Source organism: Pteropus alecto, unplaced genomic scaffold, assembly GCF_000325575.1.
Source record: "Pteropus alecto unplaced genomic scaffold, ASM32557v1 scaffold33, whole genome shotgun sequence".
In the NCBI taxonomy this organism is placed as follows: Eukaryota; Metazoa; Chordata; class Mammalia; order Chiroptera; family Pteropodidae; genus Pteropus; species Pteropus alecto.
The window spans coordinates 7359508-7382242 of NW_006435762.1; the positions used below are offsets into that span (position 1 = coordinate 7359508).

Below are 22735 nucleotides of genomic sequence, written 5' to 3' on the forward strand. Positions count from 1 at the left end.
CATTTAATACTTAATGTGAGGAATGAACTGTGGTAGGTACTGGGTGTATTACAATAAACAAACAGGCAAGATAGCTGCCTTCAAAGAACTTATATTTAATAGATGGTGACGAAAACAAGGAAATATATACATACATAAAGAAAAGCATTATGAAAGTAATAAACAGAGCTTTAAAAAAGAAAAATGTTGGAGGAAGTAGGAAGAAACCCTCTTTCCTTATGTTCATGTGGAAGCTTGACTAACAATTCAAAATTAAACTGAGGCTGAAAGGAATGAGGAGACGGCTCTTCGAAGAATTGGAAACAGAACATTTGCATCAGTGGGAAAAGCATATGCAAATTCTTAAAGGCAGGAAAAACCTTAGAATGTTCTGGCTGGCATTGTGAGTACAAGGGAAGCCAGGTTTTAATAGAAAGAGGAGCTGAGAGAGAAAACAGAAAATGTAGTCAAACTATTGGACTTCAAAAGGAGAAAAATAAAGCAAAGAGAGAGCTCATTGTCTAAAAAATAAGATAATATAAATGCAACTATATCTGTAATTGTAATTATAAATAGGTTAAATCAGTTGAAAGAAAGTTCGTCAAACAATATTTCAGTTCTAAGAAAAGAAGTTATATGTTACTTTCAAGTTAAAATATTATGAGACAGGAAACCTGAAAGTAAAGGGATTAAAAAATGATATATCATGCAAATAAAACTGTTGTAGGATTACCAACTCAGACAAAATAGACTTTAAAGCTCAAACTAGATTAGAAGTTTAATAAGAAGATTATCTCATTAGGATAAAAGGAATATTCAGGGAGATATAGCAATTCTTTATTTGTAGTCACTAACTAACATATATACAAAATAAAAAAAATGATCAAATTATGAGAAGGAATCAATACATCTGGAATTATATTGTTAAAAATTGTAATGCACTTCACTAAGAAAGTAATAGATCAAGAAAAGTACAGAGAATCTAAGGATACAGTAGTATGGGATAACTAAAACAGAAACTGGGATGACTAGATAGGATAGCATACCTGGAAAAGAGATGTTGGTGCTTTAGGGAGGACTGTGACTTCTAGAGAAGTTAGAGAGAAAATAATGGACTCAGGAGATTAGTGTTAATGTATTATAGTAGATATGCCATGATAATTCAGCAAACAAATTTCATACCCCACTATCACTTGTGTACTTTTTATGTATATGATGTATTTACTAAATTTCCATATTTTTTTCTCGCTTTTCTCTGTCTCTCTCTCACACACTCTCTCTCTCTCACATACACACAAATACACACACATGCACAGTTTGGGTTCTACTTCTAGCATTTTATTGTGTAGAAAGCAGTGTATTGAGAGTTCTAAGATCTTAATACCAGTTCTAGTTTTGCCTCTAAACAGTCGTGTGATGTTAGACAAATAATTTCAATTTTCAACCCCTATTTTCTTATCTGCAAATTGAGGTGATAAGATCAGACAGCCAATATTTCTTTAATCATTTGCTGCTCCATAAATTTATGACAAATGTCTGAACTTTGGGTGATTAGTTTTCTTACTTTTAAATATATCTTTAAATTGTATATTTCACAAGGATATATTGTCTAGTAATTGAGTTTTTCCATTAAGAAATGAGACAAAATAAAGTTTTCTTATTTGTTACATGAATGGCATAATATAGATCTAAAATAATAAAACTCTGGCACTTCTTAATCTGCCTAATTAAATGAGATAGTTCACACAGCATGACACAGTTTGTGTGCTCAGTCTTCTAAATAAGTAGAATAGAGGGACACTGGGTTCTCCTGATCCCTTTAAAAATAATACATTGTTAGCTTATATATGAAATGAAAAATAAAACAAGTGCATTACTAACTATAGCCTCTTTTGATGCTGTTTTCTACTAAATATACATTTTAAATGGCGAAACCTATATTTCTCTTGATTGATACATTTTTCCATTGTTAAAACTTACCTAAATGCTTTAATAAGCTTTTTAAACTTGCTGTTATTCCTTTGTTCTCAAGTTTGCTGAATGTTTTCTTATGCCTCCTCTTATTTATAGATATACTTTTCCATAAACCAATAATAACATCACATTTCTACTTACATTTTAGACTTTCTACATAAAAATTTGATGACATTATTAAATATATATTTATAGAAATATAGAAATCTGATTGTGTCTATTCCCTATACAATCAAAGATCTTTTATTAGATTCTTTTATCTATAATGCTAGTTCTCAAAGACTGATTCCTCAATCATCTGCATCAAAATGAGGAGCGCTTATTTCAAAATGGTGAATTCCAGCTTCTCTATGCAAATCAACTGGGTTAGAATTGTGTGTCTCTGCATGGTGGGATGGGGTCATATAAGGAAATTTTTGTTTTAGAAAGTTTTACAAGTGCTTTTGATACAGGTAATCCAGAGATCAGACACTGAGACAGTCTCATCTGTAATGCAAAGTCCAGTTTCTTTACTGTAATCTACCAGACCCAAAGCATTGCTCCAATCTGCTGTGCTCCAACTATTACCATCATTTCTTAATGTAATCTGGCAGGTTTGTTGGTAGGATTAAATGAAATCATGTATTCACAGCTCTAATGAAAGGTCTGGCACATAGTAGATTTTCAATTAACACTTGCTCCTATCCTCCGTCCTTCTTTGAAACATGCAAAAAACCAGAAATTTGCCAGGTCACCTCTTTATTGACCTAGTTTCTTTGCAAACAGTGAGCAGCCATATATGTGATGTATAGTGTAAGGTTTCCTTTGAGAAACTAAAAATATAATGATCACTCAATTACCTAAAGCAATGGAAGAAGGATTTCTGATGTTTGTAAAAGAATTTACCCTCTACCACCCTATGCTTCTCAGTCAGCAACTAGTGGCAGACTTTGCAGAGCCCTGGCCATTACAGAAGCTCTCCCCATGTCGAAGAGACTGATCATTTCACGGCATCTTTAAAAACAATCTGCTTACAAAACATGGAGTTTGTCATGACAAACATAGCAGTTGGTTAAAATCCACATCATTTTCGAGAAAGGAGTCATATGAAGTTCTTTAGACAGCCCCAGCTTTTGTTATTAGACTGAGTCCCTCAACACTCTCAGGACACTCAATAAAATAGTTTCCCTATTAAAAAAAGAACTTTTTCTAAGTTAATTTATGAATAACCAGTTAGTGTTGCTTAAAGTTTTTTTGACTTGTCAAGACATCTCAATGAAAATGCATATCTTTCCTCTTTACAAGGAACTCATTGACAAGAAATCACTCACAATATAAGTTTTCTTCTCCGACTTTATTTTCTTTTGTTCATTTAAAGGAATCCTTCTATCAAAACTGACTTCCCAGAGGTTTGAATCAGAACTCGTGCCTGCCATTTCATCTTGCTGTTAATACTGCCCTAAACTCTGCCCACCTCCTTAAATTGTATCATTTCTTTAAGGTCCAATGGAAGTGAAATCTCCAAGAGATGTCCTTGTGCTATTACTATGCGTAGTGACCACAGTATTTCTACTCATTTGACTCTTTGGATGCAACATTTTATATGTTCTTTTTGGGGTTTTTTTGCAAATATCTTGGTTTCCAATCTATAAACTTCTTAATTATAAGAACTGGTTTACATTTTTAGCATTTATTTCAGAACTCTTGAATTGGAGGTGCTTTATAAGTACTTCATCAAAATTAATATCTACAAGATAAAGTTCTAAAATAAATAAATTATAAAATTAAGGATTACATCATACTGCTTAATGGTGAATGATAATAGTATTAAAAACTTCTTTAATTGTTGATCTGTGTTGTTCTGTGGTTCATCCTGGGATGTTTGAGAAGGAAGGAATTGTAAGAATTTTATCACTTACTCAGCAACATGTGAAGAAGAAAAGAGAAATCATGGAAATTCTAAAGCTAGACAGTGCTTTATGCAATTAAAAAAAATATATTTCCCTCAACTGAACAATAGCATCTAGTTCAGAAAAAGTCGATATAAGAAACTTGTCATAAATATGATCACGCATCAAAATCTCTGACATCATTGTGTGTGTGTGTGTGTGTGTGTTTTAAATTTCAAGTCTCACACTGCAGGATGCAGTCTACAACATTTATTGCATTTACAGCCAGGGAGAAAAGAACTACTTTAACAATATAATTGCATACAGTAAGGGTCACATATAGTTTGGACATTATTCAAAGAATCTCTAGGTAGAAGCAAAAAGTTCAAAAGGTCAACCTTTTTTTTTTCTAATTCCTATATCTCTACCCCTCTCTATTGCCCTTATTGCCTCCATGAACATAGAAATGTGATTTTTTATACTAATATTTTGTAAAAAATTAATATTTGGAAAATATTATTTTTTAGAAAAATAAAATTTTACCAGATATCCAAATCTATAGTAGGACAGAGGTTTAATTTATTTTTGTTGATTTGTCAGCTAGAATATACAGAAAGAAATAATTACATTAACAATTTATATGAAAATGATATTGATCTATTAATTAAATGACAGTATGAAGTTGAATTCATTATCACCAACATATCCTTTGTTTAATGATTAGGTGTTAGGAAGAAATGTGATCTTTATTCTATACTATAGCACTGTTTTATTAAATTCTTAAAGAGCAAATTAAAACCATATTATTTGGCACATATAGATATCCGATTTTATGCTCTGAAAATAGTCTCTAAAAATAAGCTATAAATAGAAAATCATTGGCCTCTTCTTTCTTCCTGCATCATGTATATTTGCTGTATGTTTCTTTAGAATTGTTTATAAACTTTGCTAAATCAATTCTCTAATCTTTTTTTACATGATTAATGACTTGGATAATTTATCAAGTGCATGATTTAATAAACATATAATTACCCTTTAAAAATAGACAACCCCTACCCTGCTTGCCACACCATACTTGTAGTGGTATTTGCAATGACAGAGAACTTGATTTCTGTTGTGATTATGCTGATGGGGTGGGGAGATATTGGCGAGAAGGATAGCTAGCTCCGTCCACTCAAAAACATCATAAAATAAATGTAAGATAATAAAATACATGTTTAATGTTTTAATTTTATTGTTGTATAATGATACATAAAATACAACTAAGCTACCTTGTGTAAACTGATTTAAGAGTATGTGTTTGGCACCAAATCTGCTTGATTCTTTCCTGTATGATATATAGCCTAGCACAGTGCCTTCCCCACAGAAAGAATTTTCTCAAGGAAGCCTTTCTTGATCTCTACATTAGGACCCCTGTATACCTTCTCATAGCAGCTTGTAGCATTTAACTGTTTGATAATTATAGTCAATATCTTTCTCCTTTCATGAGAAAAGTCTGGAAATCTTCAGTACCTAACATAGTCTCTGACATATAGCAGTGCCCTATAAATATGTATTTAATACTAGAAATGCCCTTAAGCAGTAGGAATATGGATGAATGGGTGTTAATCCAGATAATCCTTTGGTAAGTGTTCGTTTAGTTTTTAAATATTTCCAGTAAACCTGTTTAAAGTTGGAATAATAATAACTTACAGTCTACTAAGATGGATAATTATTATGCATACCAGCTGACCTTTCAAGTTCGCTACCCTCATTCTTCCAGTTATATTTTATATTTGTTTAATCAATCCTGTTTATTGTAAAAGTGAAAAAATACTTTATTCATTCAGGGCATCTTAGAGAATTCTTTTACTTTACAAGTTTTTTTTACTTCTCACATTTATTTTACATAATTTTTCTAGGCTCAGTATCAACAGTTTTAATTCCTGAAAGGACCTCTTGTGGTCTTGATTTTAAATATGGCTGATAGGTGTAATCAGCACATAATTATTCTTTAGAATCATATGTTCAGGTCTGGTAAATGTTTTGGTGGCCACTGGTATACCTGATTTGTTCAAATTAGGTGAGGGATTTGAAAGGAAAGAAAAAGATGCAATTTAGTGTAAGAGTCCAGATTAGCTGCCAGAATGCTTGGCCTCAATTCTCAGAATTACCATGTACTACCTAAATGACCTTGGAAAAGTTACTTAAATGAGCAATACCTCAGTTTCCTCATCTGCAAAATAGAATAAGGCTATTGTAAGAATTAAATTCATGTAAAGAATTTAGAATAATGCCTGACACATGATAAGAGCTCATAAATGTTAGCTGCTTTTGTTATTATTATTAACATTGCGTTGAAGTTATTAGTGAACCATAATAAAGATACTTAAAATTTTTGTCAATCAGCACATGCATAGGCAAATTACTACTAAACATGATAAAAAGGAAAGTTGGCATCTTCAAGTGTCTTTTTCTAATGCCCTAAGAAATGCTGATATACTTTGTTTCTACTCTAAGAACAGTATGACTAGCAGTAGTAACAATTGTGTTACAAAGTGAAAACTATGACTACATGCATGAAAAAATAATTATTATAAAATACCAATAAATTAACTTGATTATTTCCAATTTAATCTCTGCTATAATTTAATAACAGATGGGTGATGACAGTCACTGAAAGAGAAGAGATATCTTAACACTGAAAAAATTTTCTATCTGTTACTTTTGTCAAGGAATAGAGAGTATGAATTCTATTTTAGCAACAGATTTGCATCCGTTTGCTTTAGGTTTTCTTCAGCCATGGAGAGCCACCAGTGTACAACAGTACAGAAAGGTTAAAGTTTTAATACCTCCACGAAACAACCCTCACTAATGCATGATGGGAGGTGGGGAGTCAACACCCAGCTCCCTTGCCACATGGAGGAGAAAATTTTCTGCAACCTATTTTATAGTGGCTCTCAAATTTTCTCCAGCAGGTCTGAGTTCCAATCAATCATCCACAGTGATAGCTGACTTAATAAAATACCTCCTCTTGGCTCTCTTCCCTGTCTTGTCTCTTCTCCTTATGCTATCCTCACCTCTCAATGAACTACTTGCTCTCAAATTTTGTCTCAAAGTCTGTTTCCACAGGAACCCAAAGTAAGGCTCATGGTAAACTCCAGGTTGTTTGGTCAGAGTTTAGGCTGAGAATATAGAGAAGAGATGAGACTTATAGAAGGAGCTGAGGCTGGAAAAGAGGGTTAGAATCAGGGAGTTTGTATTTAAAAATAGTTTCTTCCAGCAGAGGTTGTCTTCTTATTTTTTAATGCCTGGCAGTCACAGGTGGTTAGTGTGTGTTTGTAAAGAATGTATCTATCAGTTTGGGGGACAAATTAAAGGCCCATCTAATTAATAATCAAATTAAATTACTGTAGAAACACACTCCATTTCTACCTCCTTTCTTTACTCCGTATCCCACCAGTTTCCCGTCATGCCCAAGGGACCCAGTGAGTTTTTGCATAATCTGTCAGCTATAGCATCTCTGCAGTGCCAGCACACAAACTATGTGTTCCAGAATTCTCACTCAGCCTTCGGCTGGAGGAGGCTTGCTGGTAACTGAAATAGCAATTTCTCAGGGTGCTAGAGAGAAAAGGGCTTTCCTTCCCCCAATGGTATCTGTAGGCATTCAACTGTACAAAGATGATGGGTTCCCGAGTTCATCACTGTTTGCTAACATAAGTTAAGTTCACAATACTTTCCTTGTACTAGATCCATGGGCCAGACAGAATCCGTCACAAGGAGTTCCTAACAATAGCCACAAATTTTAGGAACGAAATATCCCATATATTTCTTTTGGTTAGAATCCTTCTCCTCTTTAAAATGAATTTCCCTCTCAGTAGCTTCTGGAATTCTTCAGTGATTTTTTATATCCTTTATTATCAGTAAATTTTATTTGAGATTACCTCAGTCCATCAAAACTATTCTAATATCTTTGAAATCTTAAGGAAAGCATGTTTTGTTGGTTTATTTGTTTGTTTGTTTAAAGGTGGAGTCTCAAACCATTTCTTCCCTGGAAGCTTAGCAATTCTATGTGTTTTTATCTCTTTATCCCCCTGCTATTGTGCTTCGAAAATATGTAGGAAAAACAGCGGATACAAGGCCTTTAGCAAGACCTCCTAAACATTCCATCAAAACCTCTCCATGGTTCTTTGTATATTTTGGATACTAGACCCTTATTGGAGGCATTGTTTGCAAATATATTCCCCCATTTGGATGGTGGCCCCTTTGCCTTGTTGATGGTTTCTTTTGCTATGCAGAAGCTTTTAAGTTTGATGTAGTCCTATTCATTTATTTTTGCTTTTACTTCCCTTGCCTTTGACAACACAGATGGATCTTGAGATAATCATGCTAAGTGAAATAAGTCAGACAGAAAAAGTTGAAAATCACATGATATCACTCATATATGGGATATAAATCTAAAAGCAACAAACAAACATGACAAACAAACAGAGATTCATGGACATGGATAGCGAACTAGTGGTTACCAAAGGGGAAAAAGAGAGTGGAGAGGGAGATAGTGGTAAAAGGGGTCAAATATTTGATGACAGAAAGAAATCTAATATGGATGATGAACACACAATGCAATATATATATGACATACTGTTGAATTGTACACTTGAAACTTATTGGATTTTGTTAATCAATGTCACCCCCAATAATATTTAATAAAAAAAACAAAGTCTCCATGGAAAGCAGCCCTCACACCTGTCATCTGTTGGCAACAACCAGAGTTCTCTTCCAAGGAACTGGTATCGCCACTTCTACACACAGCTCTTCTAGGCCAATCCCTGTGAGCACTGAGGGAGCAGTTGTGGCATTTAAGTTTTGCACAGTGGTTTTTGTGATGTGGGTTTGGCTTAAAGTGATACATTTTGATAGTTTGGGGGATAGATAAGTCCTTGATTTTCTATAACAATTTTAGTTTCAAGTAATTTTTCCAATAGATTTGCCAGATCATAGGTTTTTGAATTGTTAGATACCATCAATTGTGCTATAGCTAAAGAGAGCAATAGAAAGTGACATGGACAGGTTTTTTGGGGTACACAGAAATATATTTTGAATAAGTAACTGCATGATAGTTCAGCTATAATAGGATAGAAGCAAACTTTAGATCTATTAAGGGGGTCGTAGAGCATTCCAGATGAGAGATAATGAGAGTCTTAATACTGAATTTTAGCCATGTTAGGGGTACACAAATTTTATGCATTAATTTTGTGTTATGCCATTTCATTTCTCCTTTTGCTGGGAAAATAGGATGGGTATGTCAGGAGTACATCTTTGCTTCCTCTCCTCTGTTGATATATAGCTTTGGAAAGTAATCCTGAGGTGTGGGAGGCTGCTTCTTGCTCTGCTCATCTCTGAGATACCCAAGTCCCCTTGCCCATGGCTGGCTGCCCTGGTTTGTTATCCACAGTGTATTTGTTGCTAAATTGGGAATTCTCTACTATAAAGTGACATAAATTGGAGTCAGGTCACTTCGGGATGAACATAATAGCCTGAAAGCTACCATGCACCACAAAATCATGTTATGAAGACTCTCATCAGACCATAATTTAACATATAATTCCACTGCTTTGAAAGTTAAGGGAAGAAGGGAGGACTCCCTACAAATCACAGAATCAGGGCCATATGACTTGGTTGAGTTTTAGGGTTTTCTGACTCCTCACCCACATACAAATTTCTGATTCCTACAATCCACATACAAACTTACTTCCCACTTCAACTCCACTGTAGTCACACTGGTTTCTTCATGTTTCTCTAAAAAGTCTATGCTTCGTTCTACCCCAAGGTTGTTTGCTCATTTTATTCCCCTCATCTGGAATATCTTTTTCTTTACACTCTAGATTCTTAAACCCAAAATATATACACTTGGTATAATTGCATGGTGTATTTAATGTGGAAATAAAAAATGATGCTTTCTAGGAAACAAAAGGTTTATGTTTACTAGTTTTCTACTGTTAACTTCTTATTCCAATTGTGTAAAAATGGTATGACTTATTTCTATCAGGAAAGTAAGTCCTAAGAGAAGGAAACCGTCTTACATTTCTCTTTTCTCCCCCATAGCACTGTGATGATCACACAATAAAAGCTCAATAGCTGCTAGTGGGATGGTTCGTGATTCATCTACTGCTTGTCATATTATGTCGCACTATGCCATAGCAACCCAGTCTCTCTCAATTTCTTTCTCACACTAACCTAGAAAACAGGTATGATTATCTCACAGCACTACCTTCTAGAACGGGTTTATACTGCATTTTATGTCTGATCGAGGACATAAAACAATCCCACTATGATAGTTTAATTTATAGCTTAAGTATGAAGTATGAACTAAGGTTATTTTAATTTAGAATTATAAAAATGGAAGAAACCACCTGTTTACTGTAACTAAAATTACATTATAGAACCATGGTGTTAGTATTGCTTTAGTTAACCTATTTTTGGCCAACTGCATTGTTCATGAATTAACCAATAAATTCATTCAAAGTATTTATTGAGATACAGTAACCATACTAGTCAATGCGATATAATAACTGAGGGAGGAAAGTATTCCTATTCTAGATATTAATAATTTAGTAAACAAATATCTCTTTTTCTCCTCTCTCTCTAGACTGGTAAGGGAAAGACTGTGACAAAGAGAATATAAAAATACCTCCCTACAAAGCAAGAAGGCAACAAATCATTAGGTACAAAGTTTAAGAAAAAAAGTTTTGAATGTATATTTTCTTTTAATAAGTTTCTAAAAACACTTTTTAAACCTTTAAATAAAACTAAAATTTCAGGCTGAAGAAAGATAAACTTTCATATGGGATAGCTATAATTAGCCTTTATTACCCTTAAAAATCTAGAAGAAAAGCTTTATTAAAATTATCTTTCAACAATCTGATCTTGCCTAATACTAACTCTAGAGTTATCAATATTATTTAATAAGAGAAGAAAGTCTTTGAATGTGGTGTTCGTTGACTCATTTTTCAATAAAATAATCTTTTTATTTTTTTGAGCACTTTCACTTCTATAAAACATTTTGTTGTTGTTGTTGCTCTAATGTATTCTTTTATTTTCTGGTCAGGGGTAGGTTGGTTAGGGAAGAGTGGAGAAAGAAGAACACAGGAATTTTGAGGCACATTGTGCGCTTATAAAATTATTATAAAGGAATTTCAGATAACTCAGGGGAGCGATGTCACCAAGATGGCAGAGTAGGAATTCCAGCCTCCATCTTCCCACGAAGAACAATAATTCAAAAGCTGTGCAAAAACAAAAATAGCTCTGGGGGAGCTCAGGAGTCCCCATTAGAAACTTCAGCAATACAGTGGAGCAAAATAATCTGAGAATAATCACACAAAGAATGTAGTAAAAACAGTTTCACTTTGCCTGTATCATCCTATTCCCCAGGACAGCCCTGTTCAGTGCCAAGAGGGAACTTCCTGGCCAGAGAGAGTTCTCACTGTAGGAAAATATAGAGCAGAATGAGTGATTAGCTTCTCCAGTCTTTTGAGAAACAGCACAAAGGGACCAAGCTCCACGTCCTGTCACTGGCTGGCATCTCCATGTACACCAGCAGCTAACCCCTGTGTCGCTATGCACCTGCACACTGCTGGCCCTGACTCCTGTCACCAGCCTCTACAGTGCACCGCCCTGACTCCTGTCACCAGCCTCTACAGTGCACTCATGGCTAGACCCTGCAGCCACATGAGTGCATGCTGATAGCAATGGCCCACACAGCTTTTCGTGTACCCAGAACTAGTCCTGACCCGCATCATAGGCCCGTACTGCTGCATGCACCTGCAGCATACTAAAGCATAGACCTTCATGCTGCCAAAACTAACTGCTGTCACTAGACCTCACCAAAGTGTGTAGACCTGCAAATAGCCCCTGCAACCACATGAGAGCACACAGACAGCCTAGGTCCCATAGCTGCTCATGTACCCACAGTTGGCCCCAGCCTCTGCCACTGGCTGAGGCCCTTGCCAATGTGTGAGTGCCTGTAGCCAGCCCTTGCCACCACGCAGACACCTGCAGCCAGCTCCACAGACAAGCATGCACATACCACTGGCTCTGGCTACCATTACCACCTGCCCCAATCTCTTGCCTCTGAGGGTCCAAATAGCCCTTGCAGCCACTCAGGACCCTCCCAAAGCTCTTGCTGTCAGGGATCACAAAATTGTCAATGTCATGGACTTGAGCAGTCTGAGCCAATGAGAAACTTCACTATTCTGAAGTTCAAGATATTTTTGAATTTTCTAATTCTTCTTGTCATTGATTTTTAGTTTTATACCATTGCAATAAAAAAAAAAATCTGGATATTATTTCAGTCTTTTTAAATCAAGACTTTTTTGTGTGGACTGACATATGATCTATTCTGGAGCATGTTCCACATGCCTTGCAAAGAATGTATATTCTGTTAGATAGAATGCTCTATAAAACTCTATTAAATCCATCTGGTCTACGTCTCATTTAAATTCAATGTTTCCTTATGGATTTTCCGCAAAAGTGGAATGTAGATGTCCCCTACTATTATTGTATCACTATCTATTTCCTCCTTTCAGGTTTGTTAATAATAATTGCTGTATATATGTAGATTCTCCTATGTTAGGTGGATAAACATTTATAAATGCCATATCTTCTTCTTGGATTGATTCCTTTATCATTATATAATGACCTTTTCTTGTCTCTTATTATAGTCTTTGTCTTATACAAGTATAGCTACCTCTGCTTTCTTTGGGTTTTCATTTGTGTGCTATCAAAAAGATAGGAATGGAAAAACCATTCCTTTACTTTCAGTCTGTGTGTACATCCTTAAAGCCGAAGTGAGTCACTCGTGGGCAGCAGATAGTTGGGTCTTGTATTTTTATTCATTCAGCCACTCTATATCTTCATTGGAAAATTTAATAGATTTACATTTAAGGGTAATTATCGATAGGTATGGACCTACTATTACCATTTTGTTCATTCTTTTCCGGAAGGCTGTTTTGCCATACCTTTGTGCATTTATTCTTCTTATGCTCTCTTTGTGACGTGATGATTTTCTGTAGTGATATGTGTAGAATCCTTTCTCTTTATTTTTGTGTATCTTTTATAGGTTTGTGATTACCATAAGGTTTTTGTAAAAATTTGATATTTGTAATAGTCTATTTTAAGCTGATAACAACTTAATTGTAGTTTTATTTTATTACTTTTAACCCTTTTAGTGGTTTAACCTTTATACTAGGTTTATAAAGTAATTTCCTCATTGCCATTAAAAATTATTTTGAAATTAACCATATATTTATTTTTACCAGTAAAATTTATACTTTCTCATGTTTTCCTATTACTAATTAGCATCCTTTTGTTTCAGCTTGAAAGATTCCCTTTAACATTTCTTGTAAGGCTGATCTAGTGATGATGAACTTCTGATTTTGCTTGTCTGGAAAACTCTATCTCTCAATTCTGAAGGATGACTTTGCCTGGTAGAATAATCTAGAATAACCTTGATTGGCTTTTTTTCTTTCAGCACTTTAAATCTATCATCCCAACATTTCTTGGCCTGCAAAGTTTATGTTGAAAATCTGCTTATGGTCTTATGGAGGTTTCTTTGTATATAACAATTTGTTTTTCTTTTGTTGCTTATAAGGTACTCTCCTTGTCTTTAACTTTTGACAGTTTAAATATGTGTCTTGGTATAGGTCTTTTGGGATTGTCTTTTTTGGAAATGTCTAGGATTACTGGGTCTAGATGCCTGTTTCTTTCCCCAATTTTGGAAATGTTCAGCCATTATTTCTTTGAATAAAAATTTTGCCCCTTTCTCTTTTTCTTTATCTAGGGCCCATAAAGCAAATATTGATCTATTTGATGGTGTCCCATATGTCCCTTAAGCTATCTTCACTCTTTTTCATTCTTTTTGCTTTTCTGATTGGATGAATTCCACTGCCCTGGCTTTGAGTTTGTCAATCCTTTTGTCTGCTTGAACTAGTCTGTTGTTGAACCCCTCTATTGAATTTTCAAGTTGTTATTGTATTCCTCAATACACCTCTGTGACTTATGCTTGATATTTCCTTAAGTTTTCTATCTCTATTGAATTTCTCACTCTGTCTATACATTGTTCTCCTGATCTTGGTGAGCAAGTTTATGATCGTAATTTTGAACTCTTTATCAGGTAAATCTCTTATCTTCATTTTATTAAGATCTCTTTCTGGAGTTTTATCTTGTTCTGTATTTGAAACATATTTCTTTCTTTCTTCATTTCCCTTGACTCTCTGTGTTGGTTCTGTCTGTGCATTAGATAAAACAGTTACCTCTCCCATTCTTCATCGAATAATCTATAGAAGAGGAACCCTATTATTCAGTTTAACTCTTGGTTGTTTTTCAGACCTTTGGGATTGGCCAAACCTCCTGTGTTTTTCATATCTCCTAGTAGTTGAGGGTGTGCCGAAACTTGCCAGTGTCTCAAAGAAGGTCTCAATTAGCTCCTAGATACACGCTGATTGGAAGCCAAACCCTCAGGCAGCAACATTTGAAGTGTGTAAATAAACCCCTTTCAAGAAAAAAATATATGTATAAGATGGGCATTTCTCTCTGTTCCCTCTGTGCTGAGACCTGGAGTGATAGCAAGTTAAGAAGTGTTTCTTTGTTTGCTACATCCTGTGGGACCTGTGAATGCAAGCTGCAGGGACCACTATAGCCAGTTGATCAAGGGGTGCCTCCACTGGGTGCCAGCCACAAAATCCAGGCACCAGACATGAGCACAAGCTTCCTTCATGGAGACACTAGTGACCTGGAGCAGAGTACAGGGAGAACACAAAAATGGCACTTGCCAGTCTCTCCAGTTTCTGAAAAGGATTTCAGATGGCTCCTAGATGTGTATTAAATTAGGAGCCTGATCTTCCAGCTATAAATTTTAAGATATGCAGATAGGTCTCTTTTAGTAAAAGACTTAGAGATGGGCATTTTTTTGCCTGCTGCCTCTGTACTGAGCTCTGTGGGGAGAGCCACAGCTAGTCCTCACAAGCTATGTAAGAACTCTTTTTTTGTTGTTTGTTTACTATAGCATTGTGAGTCTTGTGAACACAAGCCTTATTGGCTTTGAGGGCTGGCTGTTTTGGAGGTCTGTCTCTCAGGTGGAAGTCTTAAAAGCTAGGGCAGTAGATGCTGGATCCAAATCTTTCTCTCCTCATGGAGAAGCTAGGAGTTGCAAGCCTCTTTCTGATTTAATGTTCCTATGATGGGGTGGGTTTTATGTCCAGAGTGTGTCTCGGATTTTCTTATTTATCTTATTTGATGTGGGCTTTTTCTCTTTAGCCTGATTTATAAGAATCACTTGGGGATTTTTTTTTTTTTAGAGAGAGAATTTTTCTGTGTATAGCCATACACTCGTAATGTCCATGAGAGGAGATGAATTAAGGAGCCTACTATGTCATCATCTTAGACCACCTCCTAGTAAGGCTTATACTCAGTGTTTGTAAATAGGATTAATTCCTTCACTCCCTGCCTCTATGCTTGTCAGGATAATGAAATATGACATTTAGGTATAAAGCACTTTGAAAAGAATGAGCCCTTATATAAATACAAGGGAAAGTTGTGTTGTCCTGTGTATGAGTGAATTCCAAAGTGGGTCAGAAGAATATGCAGTATGTCTCATTTATTCTCACTTCATGGGAAGGCATACACAAATCTCCCTCTTGCTTATGAAGCTGCAAATAAAGCCGATTTAGTCTAAGTCTACCATGTACCAGCTGACTTAGAAATCCCAATTTTGTTGCCAGGTCCTTTTGGAAAGAAATAGAAGATGGCTGGCTTATATTCCAGTTGTTCGTACTACCAAATGACTCAAAAAAGCAAAACAAAACAACTTTCTCCGGCAGTGCACAAAGAAGTTGCCTTTTCCCTCCCTCCCCATTCTTTCATTTTAATCTTTGGTAATGTGTGTTTTCCAGATTCCAAAAGTGTAAACAAAACATGTCTTTTCTGTACTTTCTATTATCCAGTGCAAATTGGAAAAACAAACCGTAATGCTTTTTAATCTTCTTTAAAAATTTCTTTTTGCAAATAACTTATTTCCAAATATTGGAGTTCCTTGCATGATTTGGATGGGGTGGGGTGGACTAGAAACAGAATTCATATCAACCTATTGCAGATAATGCTTTTTCTCTGAAAAGCAGCATAATCAGAGTAGGCAGTTTCCCAGGATTTTTGTGCTAACTATGCTGGGGATTAAACTCTGCAAAGATATCTTAGGCAATGGAGGAGGAGTGGTGGCTTGAGAGAAAAATATCTCAGAAAAATAAAGGGATATCAAAGTTCCTTTTTTTATTTCTAAGAAATGTATTTCTCCAAGCATATAGAAGATCAAGTTGAACTATATTTTTATCGTTATATAAATTGCCTATTGGGAAATATAACTTTTAAATATAAAATGGAGTTTGACCCTTGTTGAATATGTAGATTTGAATATTTAACATCATATTACCCTTTTATGTGTTCTATACTGTCTCAGGTTAGTGTGCTAATTTCCCCTGTGTAATTTCACAAGACAATATTTTTTTTCACTAACATTAACGTAGCCATGTTTTTCTGTGTGCCAGCTTTAGGGCTATAAGATACGTAGAGACATTTGTTAAGTCCAGGTAAATATTAAAGATGAGTTGAGAGAGAGAGGGAGAGTCACAGTACCATTTACCGCCAGTCCTGAGTTCCTTTGTGATGTATGTGAATGCATATGATCTGTTCAGTCTATTAAGCAGATGCTAGTTTAGCTTTAGCATATATGTTGTTTTTCAAACAGTTTTGGAGTGCTGCGGTGGGGGATATGCATGTATGAAAATTCCACGTATGAGTTTTGGGAATGCCATTTAGAATTTTATTTATTTTTAATTTAATTTAAACATTGACCTCAAAGATGTATAAATGATATTAGTTTTGACAATTTTGGAGAAGTATGTAGAAATATAGTAAAGTATTAAGTAAAATAGTACCTAAGATTTTTAAATGAATTTTCTTTTTTAGATTGGATTATATTTTAAATGAAATAAATTGATCATTAATTTTGCCTGGAGTTTGACTTGGTTCAATAACCAGGTACTGATTTTCTGTTCCTCTCTGTTTTATCTTGTGACATTCTGAACTGTTTTATAAGGAATTGTTTTAAAGTTTAAACATTGTAACTCCAACTAGGGAAGCAATTTCTTAACAGCTAAAAAAGGAATACAATTTTATATTTTTATATTATTCTGAGACATGAGACAGATACTGAGGGATTTTTTTTTTTTCTTTTAGAAAAATAAAAAAAGGTTTAAAAGAAAAAGACTTTGTAAAAGTCTATTCTACCATCTATGTTTTTGCTACTCTGGATCTATGAGTGTACAAAATAATGAAAAGCAAACAGATAAAACCCTTAATACTGAATACTAGCATTTCACCTTCTTGTTCTTTCAGCTTTCAGGAGAAGTGATTTTACAAATTGCCAACGAACCAGTTCTGCCCTTTAATGCTCTCGATATAGCAATAGAAGTTCAAAACAGCCTTAAAGGTAATTTTTCTTTGAATTATAGTAATTTTAGCAAATGAAAAATTGTTAATGTATAATTTTAACAAGAAATGGATAAAATGATCTACTATACTAACCATGTCAATTCAGACACTCCCTTCCTATAGAGGATTATCATGAGAAAGGCTTAGAAGAATTTCGGCTGCCATTTTCACAAGAATTAATTTTGCTTATGTGTAAGCATCAGGCAACATATCAAATTTTAGAGAACATTCTACCTACTATCCTTTATCAAAGAGATTTATAATTTCAAGCTTTCGTTATTATTTACAAGTTTCATATGGAAAAATATAGTTCAGGAATTTTGTTTTTTAACACTCGTACCAAACATTTAGTCAGTTCAAATAAGACTGGCCTAGAATTTTCTTGGGAATTGGTGTATATGAGGTATGGGCCCAGTCCATTTCACTGAAGTGTTGACTCATCCTAGATTAAGGATGACGAGGAGGTTTGCGATAGTCTCTATTTCTATTCCTTCAGATTTGAATATATATCTTTCTTCAGAATTCGGATACCACCCTAATAATTTCCTCATTTCCCCTTTATCTACATATAAATCTTTCAATTAGGCTTATAATTTGTCTTCATTAACCAACTACAAAGGTCAGTATTATAATTAAAGAATGCACCCTCTTCCTTCTCTTTGAGTCACACATTTTACTAACAATCTTGAATGAGTCACTTGTGGACATATACTTTTTAATACAAAAGTCGATATTTTAATTATAGTAATCCTTGGAAAGTGTATCATTCTAAAGAGCCAAATATTTCCGGTATCTGAAAGTTTAATACTTTTTGTTTGTTTGTTTTTGACTATCAGGATTACTTCTTAACCCAGAGAATACTACAACACAGTCACCCCACCTCCAGTGATATTTATGATTTATATTATAGTGGCTGTAAAACCATAACCTCAGCAGCAATTGAACTGTTGTTTAGGGCTATTTGCTTCATACTGAATGGCCTCATATCTCTCAGCTTTGGTATATTTAATTCAGTCTCTATATAGCTGTCTTCTTTTCAACTTTTGTCAAGCTTCTATCTCACTGTCGTTAGTGTGACTGCCTGTAGTATTCACTCCGTTCTCCACTTTTGATTTACTATTTCTAGAATATTTTGGCCTTAGACACTGAGTCAACAAGTATATGAAATTTTTCAAAATAAGAACAGAACTGGTATTAATAAAAGACTATAAAGTTATGTGAATATTAAGAATTATTTTTTCTGTAAGAACTTTTTAAAGCATCTGTTTTACTTGTTCTGTAGACTGTTTTACTTTTCCTTTAACTCTAACTTTTATACTTAAGAAAATTTAGTTGGTACTATGTATAATACTTAAAGTTTTCAGAGAACTAAAAGAGATTATTATTAATATAACAAAGATTTGTTCATCTATAAAATAGTTTATCTATGACTGCTATGCATAGGAAGGAGACTCAAATAGTATGCCGCAAAATACTAACATTGCATGATAGAATTATAAACAAATGTACAAGTTGCTTTTAGGAATCCAAATGTTCTATGATAAATGTATATTACATTTGTAATAAATTTTAATTTAAAGAAATAAAATCAGCAAAAACAAAAGTATTAGCACTATTGTCATTTTAAATGCCAAGTTCTATTAGTTTTTTTAAATAGTTGAATTTGTTTTTAAAAATTCATAAATAAACACAATATTTAAGCATTATAATTACTATATGAACATTTTAAGTAGCTTAAACTACATGTGAAGGATAAATAACATCCTAATGAATCATTGTTAGAATTATAATATTACTCAGATTTTTGTGGATATTTAGGGGTCCTTTTCAAAATTCAGATAAAGCATGATCTCTCTCCCTTGAAAATAACATGTGTACAAAAATATTGCATTTATTTCCCATTGACTTTACAGGATCTCCTGAACCCATTTATTCATTCATTTAACAAATATTTTTTTGAGCATTCACTCTGCCTAGTACAGTTCTCTGATCAAATAAACAACCAAAATAAAAACAGAAAATCAAAACAAAGAAACATCCAGCAACTAAAAAACGTATACAACAAAATTAAACTCCGTGCATCTGAGAAACATACATATATAATAGAACAAAATTGACACGTGAAAGCAATTTTTAAGTTAGCATTATGCTCAAATTATTTTTTAACATCAATCACTTTGGAACAAATTTGCATTCTCCATATAAGTGTTATAGAACTGACTGCAGTTGTACCCAGAATACAAAGGAGAGATATAGTCTGGGAATATGAATTTGGGAGTTGTCCCAAATGAGATATCTAAGAGATTGAGTACAGATAAAGGACAGAAAAGGTATAAGATTTGGGAGGCACCCATAAATTTAGAAACCAGGCAAAGAGGTGGAATCAGAAAAGGAGACTGAGTAGGAGTGACTAAAGCGTAAGAGAAAAACAAGGAGAACATGATATTGTGAAACCAAGTAAAGTCTTTCAAAAAAAAAAAAGAGTGATTCACTGTGTTAAATACTGTTGATAGGTCAAGAAAAGTGAAGACTGAGAATTGACCACTAGATTTAGCAATTTAGATGTCACTGGTGATCTTAACAACAACGATTTTAGTGAAGTGGTAGAAGAAAAAGCCTGATTAGAGGGGTTCCAAAAAGAATGGGAGATGATAAATGGGATGTGAGGACACATGATGTTAGGTAGTAAATATGGAGTTGAAAAAGATTAGCATGTTTTTTAAAGGGAATGATTCTACAGAGAATCAATATTTGATCAAAAAAAAAAAGTGAACAGAGAATGTTGGGCTGATTTCTTGACTAAAAACAGTATAAGAGTGGAGGACTTTGCCTTAGTTATCAACATAGCAGTTCATTTATAAAAATGTGAAAGAAGGCAGAGCATATGGCAGTTATGTAAATGTGGTGGTTAGAACTCTTAGCAAGTCCTTTTAGATTGGAAAAACAATAAAAAATGTTGTTTAGAAGGGCGAGAGAGTAAATGAGCTATGTAAATTCAATAATTGTTTTGGGCAACATTAAAATCTCAGAAAAAAAATATATTTTAAATGAGATAATTCAGCATAATTATATTTTTTTCCAGCCTTCAGATGGAGATTCAGGTATAGAAACAGACAAAGGTGGATTGAATCAGAGCTAGGGCTTTGCTAAGAGAGGGACGATGAAATAGATAAGATAAAGGAAACAGAGTTGTATGCAAAGGAGCACTCACAGTGATGAGCCAAAGGAGCTAAACTGGGTATGGAATAAAATGAGGATCTGAAGGGAATGAGAGTGAGCAAAAAGGAAGGAAGATGAAAAGACTGTATTTCTCCATGAGATCAAAATATTGAGAGTGAGTGAACTAAAAAGACTTATTTGCCAGTGGAAAGGAAATGAGATTGTTGAAAATGTGGTTCTATGAAGAGTGTAGATAGTGGTAATGGCAATGTCTTAGCTGGGTATGACCATGGGAGTATGGTAACTGTTATGAAAGAGGCTAAAGAAAAGAGAAGCCAGAATATGTCTACATGGATATTGAAATTACCAAGAATTTAAGACAAGAGTAATTCTTATAAGAGAGAGTGGGTGAACTATAAGCTAAAATTTTCAGAGAATGGGCGGTGACCTAGAGGTACTTCATATTGTTCTTCTAGAGCTAGTGGTAGAATGGGTGTGGGAGAAAAAGAATCACTGCTTGAGAGGGCAGCAGTGGAAGCAATGTCATTAGGAGAGAGCCAGGTTCCAGTTAAAGCAACCAAGTAAAGGTAATATTCTCAGAATAGACCGAGTTAACGATCCTTTCTTTAATAGTTGTATCTAAAAGCGTGTCAACACAATGGGGGGAAAACCTGCATTCATTCCACAAAAATTTCTGCTGCAGGTCAGATACCACTAAATACATGTTAACCTCTCCCTAAAATCCAAGATTCTCAGTGGAGGAGCAGGAACATTTTGGCTTCCTGCTGCTATATTCGACTGCTTCTGCTGTAGGTGAAGAACTTTTTCTTTGGTTGCTGGTTGTTTGGTTTTTGAGTTTTGTTTTCTTTTAACATGAAACTCCTTGGGTTTTCCTTTCACTTTCACTCAGAAAGATGCAGCCAGACTTAAGATGGTCCCAATACAAAAGAAAAGAAAGAAAGAAAGAAAGAAAGAAAGAAAGAAAGAAAGAAAGAAAGAAAGAAAGAAAGAAAGAAAGAAAGAAAGAGGCAAATAAGTGTGTTTATTTTTCTTTTATTTAACCTGAGTATAAATATTTGATCAAACAGATATGATATGTCACCTTTAAGCTATACATTTTTGTATTTTAGTAATCATGATTCAAAATTACTTGCTCTGTATCATAGTCAAAGGTTATTCAAATATTTGCTAAATTGTAGGCAATTTGGTATAGCTGTTCTATTTTGAGTACTTTGGTTATAACCTTATTTCTAAAATAGAATACTTTAATATGCTAATGTGTGAATAATGGACAGCACTTAACAACAACTAAGTATATATTTTAGTTTCAATTTTGTCTACCATTGTAGACTATTTCATTAGCAAAACAGAATTTCTGTAGCTAAATGAAACATAATTTTCCCACTTAATGCAAGCTTTAATTGTTGATATGTTTTCTTATTTTGTTATAACACTTAATAATGATTAGTCTTCAGTTCTCAATTACAGTTTAAAAAAAAAAGTGACCTTCAAGGCTGAACTATAAAATTCCATTTCTCCTTACTGCAGAGTTTAAGTATGAAGGTCTCTGAAACCCAATTGCATTTTCAATGGTGTAATTTTTACCCTTGACAACCGGCCATCTTGTTTATTTATTACACTAGTTTACGATAGCAGCAGACCATTCTCTATCGTTCTCACAACCACCAGACAGAAGGATAATTTACCAGTGAATAATTTGTTTGAGTTGATTTATTGGATGCTTCTTGAAAGCTCATTTTGACTGAGCAGTCCTGGCTCTTAATATTTGGTCAATGCCAAACATATAATAGTTAGAAATTGAATATTTATATGTAGTGCATGGAGATGTATCATAAATAGTGACTGATAAGAAAACTGATATGTTTCAGACATACTTGTGACAAAAGTTATGTCCAAAAAATTCACATACAAGGCAATGGTACTAGTTTGCAAGGGCGGAAGAAAGTGTCAAGAATAAAGTACCACCACCCCCTTGAACCTGGAAGCAGACTAAGGAGTGAGCAGTTCATAAACCTACTAAGTTTACTGTTTCTCACTTTATCTACTTTTTAATGTATAAAACAGTACTTCAAAAATAATTAATGATTATATAATTCTGATGCTTTTTGTTTAATATCTATTATCTGCTATTTTTCTTTGTTAGAATTTTGGATCTTAATTATTTAGCATTATTGTAAAAACTACAAATGACCAAATAAAATAAAAATTATTTT

At 34.1% G+C, this 22735-nt stretch overlaps 1 protein-coding gene across 1 annotated transcript in view; it reads left to right on the plus strand.

Annotated features, from left to right (window-relative positions):
- Nucleotides 1–22735, plus strand: part of NAALADL2 (N-acetylated alpha-linked acidic dipeptidase like 2) — a 799198-nt gene that overhangs the window by 734230 nt on the left and 42233 nt on the right. The window contains exon 12 of the mRNA XM_006910847.1: nucleotides 17247–17340. Coding sequence (XP_006910909.1) covers nucleotides 17247–17340 — 94 coding nt within the window. The remainder of the gene's footprint in view (nucleotides 1–17246; nucleotides 17341–22735) is intronic.